Source organism: Dipodomys ordii, unplaced genomic scaffold (assembly GCF_000151885.1).
Source record: "Dipodomys ordii isolate 6190 unplaced genomic scaffold, Dord_2.0 Scaffold81, whole genome shotgun sequence".
In the NCBI taxonomy this organism is placed as follows: Eukaryota; Metazoa; Chordata; class Mammalia; order Rodentia; family Heteromyidae; genus Dipodomys; species Dipodomys ordii.
Genome location: NW_012267297.1, coordinates 3,188,171 through 3,193,170, shown reverse-complemented (window position 1 = coordinate 3,193,170; position 5,000 = coordinate 3,188,171). Strand labels below are relative to the sequence as shown.

General features: G+C 47.7%; 1 protein-coding gene across 1 annotated transcript in view; it reads left to right on the top strand.

Annotated features, from left to right (window-relative positions):
- The window catches only part of Slco1a2 (solute carrier organic anion transporter family, member 1A2), a 24,752-nt gene that overhangs the window by 13,714 nt on the left and 6,038 nt on the right, over nucleotides 1-5,000 (top strand). Inside the window, exons 6-8 of the mRNA XM_013025059.1 lie at nucleotides 571-789; nucleotides 2,067-2,231; nucleotides 4,098-4,396. Of these exons, the coding sequence (XP_012880513.1) occupies nucleotides 571-789; nucleotides 2,067-2,231; nucleotides 4,098-4,396 (683 nt within the window). The remainder of the gene's footprint in view (nucleotides 1-570; nucleotides 790-2,066; nucleotides 2,232-4,097; nucleotides 4,397-5,000) is intronic.

Sequence of the window (5,000 nt, the reverse complement as noted above, 5' to 3'; positions counted from 1 at the left end):
CTAAACATGTAAAGATGCGCTGTATGCGCTGGGTGAACGCAGAATTGGCGTTCTGCTATAGAATCTACCTTCAACTTGAGAGCCAAGATCCGTTTTTGTTTTTGTTTTTGTGTGGGTCCTGGGGCTTGAACTCTGGAATTGGTCACTGTCCCTGAAGTGTGTGTGTGTGTGTGTGTGTGTGTGTGTGTGTGTGTGTTCCTGAAGCGAGGGGCTCTACCACATGAGCCACAGCTCTGCTTTTGGCTTTTATTCTTTGGTGGTTCCTTGGAGATCAGAGTCTCACGGACTTTCCTGCCCGGGCTGGCCTCCAACCCCGATCCTCAGCTCTCGGCCTCCTGAGTAGCCGGGATGACAGGCGTGCGCTACTGGTGCTGGGTCTTGGCTATGTTTTCAACGCTCTGATTATATCTACTTTGTATGTAGAGGGAGATACAGCTATCTTGGTGGTTTTTAACCCTCAGGTAAAACCCAACCGCGATCATTTGAGCAGGCTTGTTTTGTGTTTCCCCGTGAGGACTGAGCACACCCCGGCAGACGTGAATATATAAGAGTGTGTGTGTTTCCTTACAGACGAGCTGACCATCGGCCCCACGGACACGCGCTGGGTGGGCGCCTGGTGGTTTGGCTTTCTCATCTGCGCCGCGGTGAACATCCTGACGGCCATTCCCTTCTTCTTCCTGCCCAAAACCCTCCCGAAGGAAGGCCTGGACGAGGAGGCCGGCTCGGTGACCAATGACAAGGAGAAGGAGAGAGGAGCCGTGGCCGAGGCCAGCGGGGGCATCACGAAAGGCAAATCCCCCCAGCCAGTGAGAGGGAGCTGGGTTCCAATCCTACCCCCCCCCCAGCTAGTGAGGGGGAGCCGGGTTCCAGTCCTACCCCACCGGCTGGGCTGGGTGAAGATCAGCGCTCGCCCAGTCTCTGGTCCAACCTGTCCGCCGTCTCCCCTGTCCCTCACTTCACGCCGATGACGCCATTTCCCAGCTGAATTCTGTCTTCCATCTGCTGGCCTGGAAGGTTCTATCTGTCGGGGTACTCAGTAATCGACACGCATCTGTCACGCGTGACTTCCAAAATACCTGCTCTACACAAACGAATCTGTCTATCTATCTATCTATCTATCTATCTATCTATCTATCTATCTATCTATCTATCTATCTATCTATCATCTATCTATCATCTATCAATCTCTCTCCTTCTATCTCTATCATCTATTTATTTATTTATTATCTATCTACCATCTATCCATCCATCCATCCATCCATCCATCCATCTATCCATCTATCTATCTATCCATTTATCTGTCATCTATTGATCCATTGATTCATTGATCTATCTATCTAGCCATTCATTTATGTATGTATGTATGTATCTCTCTCTCTATCTCTTTCTTTCTATCATCTATCCATCTATCTATCCTTCCATCCATCTCTACCTCTACCCACCATCTATCTATCTATCTATCTGTCTGTCTGTCTGTCTGTCTGTCTGTCTGTCTGTCTGTCTGTCTATCTATCATCTATCAATCTCTATCCATCTATTACCTATCTATCTATCTATCTATCTATCTATCTATCTATCTATCTATCTATCTATCTATCTATCTATCATCTATTTACCTACCATCTATCCATCCATCTGTCTATCCATCATCTATCATCTATCTATCCATATATCTGTCATCTATTGATCCATCAATTCATTGATCCATCTATCTATCTATCTGTCTGTCTGTCTGTCTGTCTGTCTATCTATCTATCTATCTATCTATCTATCTATCTATCTATCTATCCATCCATCCATCCATATTGCTGGAGTCCTTGGTCTTGATCTCAGGGCCTGGGCGCTGTCCCAGAGCTTCTTTTGCTCAAGGCTGGCGCTCTACCACGTGAGCCACACCCTCTTGCCAGCTTTTTCTGAGGTTCATTGGAGATCAGATTTCCCCCGGCTTTCCCGCCCTGGGCCGGTGTTGGCCCGCGGTCCTCGGATCCTGGTACCTGGCTGATCCTGTAGTGACGTTGCTCACCGACTGGGTGGGACCTGACTGTTTCTCTCGCCCCTCCTTGCAGACTTCCTGCCGTTCATGAAGAGTCTCTCGTGCAACCCCGTTTACGTGCTCTTCACGCTGGTCAGCGTGCTGCAGTTCAACGCCTTCGTCAACATGTTCTCCTTCATGCCCAAGTACCTGGAACAGCAGTACGGCAAGTCCACGGCTGAGGCCATCTTCCTCATCGGTAGGCGGCCTGGCCCCGGCCCTCACGCCCCCCCCCAAAAGGGCCAGCAGCTAACACGTTCACCCCAGAAGTCCTTCAAGATAGTCTAGGGTATTTCTGCATCTAAATATCCTCTTTTCAGTCTTCAGAAAAATCAAGACAGTGTAAGAAAAGGCAGCACTAGAAATTCCTTTCTTTCTTTCATCTTTCTTTTGGTTGGTTGTGGGACTTGAGTTCAGGGCCTGGGCGCTGTCCCTGAGCCTCTTTGTGCTCAAGCCTGGAGCTCTACCACCTGAGCCACAGCTCTAGTTCAGGCTTTTTTTTTTGGGTCCGGTCATGGGGCCTGAACTCTGGGCCTGGGCGCTGTCCCTCAGCTCTTCAGCTCAAGGCTGGCGCTCTACCACTTGAGTCACAGCGCCACTTCTGACTTTTTCTGCTTATGGGGAGCTGAGGAATCGAACCCAGGGCCTCAGGCGTGCAAGGCGAGCACTCTACCACTGAGCCACCTGCCCAGCCCCAGTTCAGGCTTTTTCTGAGTAGTTTATTAGTCTCACGGGCTGGCTTTGAACCATGATCCTCAGATCTTGGTCTCCTGGGTAGCTGGGATGACAGGCGGGAGCCACCAGTGCCTGGCACATATAATGGTTTATACATATCTATCTATATATATGTATAAATGTACTCTGTGGAATAAGAATGTATACATTCCTATACATATTCTGTACATGTATATCTTCTCCATATTTTATATTCTCCATGCATGCTCTATTCACTCTCTCTATTCTCCATATATTCTGGAAATAAATAACAGAAAGATCATATATTGTACATAGCCACACACATTATATGTGCAAATATATATACTATCCTACACACATCATATTAACTTTATACACTATACACTACATAGCAGATACCTTAAAGAATATAGTATACCATAAAGAATATATATACTATATGTATTCTCTGTGTAGTATATTATATACTGCATAGATGCCATATATTGTCTAAATAGTATATAGTCTACATATATATTGTATGTAGTGTATAATAGTTTTTATATAGAATATATAGTATATACTAGACTATATCTATTCTCTATACTATAGATATAGTAGACTCTATTCTACATATATCATCTAGCATAATACTCAGTAGGGTATATGTAGTACATATAATATGCACTATATATTATATATTCACCATATACTATGTAAGTATAGATGCTGTATGTAATACACATACTATATGCTATATAACATATCATATACATACTACATGCTATACACTATATAGAATATCCTATGCTATATACCTGCTCTAAACTATATGTAGTATATCCTGTGTACATGATATACATTCTCATTCCCCACAGTAGAGCAGTAAGTGCATAAATTAGGGTCACCTTTGTTCTGCGATTTCTATCAGATCATAAGAGACGGGATATTGGTTGTGGTGTCTGCTACACGAGATTCCCGTTGTATCACGATGAATAAGATGCGTGCCAATGATGAACCTTTTAAGAGATAAAACTATCAGGCCTTTAAGAAGTACTTCAAGGGGCTGGGCAGGTGGCTCAGTGGCAGAGCGCTCGCCTTGCCTGCCTGAGGCCCTGGGTTCGATTCCTCAGCACCCCAGAAGCAGAAAAAGCCAGAAGTGGCGCTGTGGCTCAAGGGGTAGAGCGCCAGCCTTGAGCTGAAGAGCTGAGGGACAGCGCCCAGGTCCTGAGTTCAAGCCCCAAGGAGTGCTTCAATGGAATGGAACATTCCACGTTTCCTTGTATGTTATGTGTTAAAATAAAAAGTCACTGCAAATTAGCCTTAGGAAGGGGCAGTTAGACGGGCGCGTGGCTCGCGGCCGGTGAGCCATGGCTGCGTGGTTCCGCAGGTGTTTACAACCTGCCCCCCATCTGCATCGGCTACGTGGCGGGCGGCTTGATCATGAAGAGGTTCAAGATCACGGTGCGGCAGGCAGCGCACGTCGGCTGCTGGCTGTCTGTCCTGGAGTACCTGCTCTACTTCCTCACCTTCCTCATGGCCTGCGACAACCCCCCGGTGGCGGGCATGACCACCTCCTACGAAGGGTACGTGCTTCTCGCTCGCTCGTGGGTTTCGTGTGTGTGTCAGTCCTGGGACTTGAACTCGGGGCCTGGGCGCTGTCCCTCAGCTCTTCAGCTCAAGGCTGGTGCTCTACCACTTGAGCCACAGCGCCACTTCTGCTTTTCTGGTGGTTCATGGAAGATCAGAGTCTCACGGACTTTCCTGCCTGGGCTGGCTTTGAACCGCGATCCTCAGATCTCAGCCTCCTGAGCGGCTGGGATGGCAGGCGGGAGCCACGGTGCGTGGTGCATGTTGGTTTTGAAGGCATGTGTGACATTCACTCAAGGAACGCGTCCTGGTGGATTTTCTCCTCCAGGAGATGCGTGATTGGCCTTTGTCACTCATACACCTGCCAGTCACGTGCTCATCCACACAGCCATCCGAGAGCTAGGGCACTCACATGATGGGACAGTGAATGATGGCATGTGTGCACGCGTGTGTGTGCATGTGCATGCATGTGTGTGCATGTGTTTGTGTGTGTGCATGCATGTGTGTGCGTGTGTTTGTGTGTGTGCACGCACACGCATGATATTTACCGTTACGATGCCACCCGAAGGGAAACTCGCATTAGTTGATGCTAAACATGTATTTCCATTACCCCATGAATAAGTAAAATTAAGAGTGGGTGATGCCAATCGAGAAGAAGAAGGAGGAGGAGGAGGAGGAAGAGGAGGGGGAAGAGAGGAAGGGA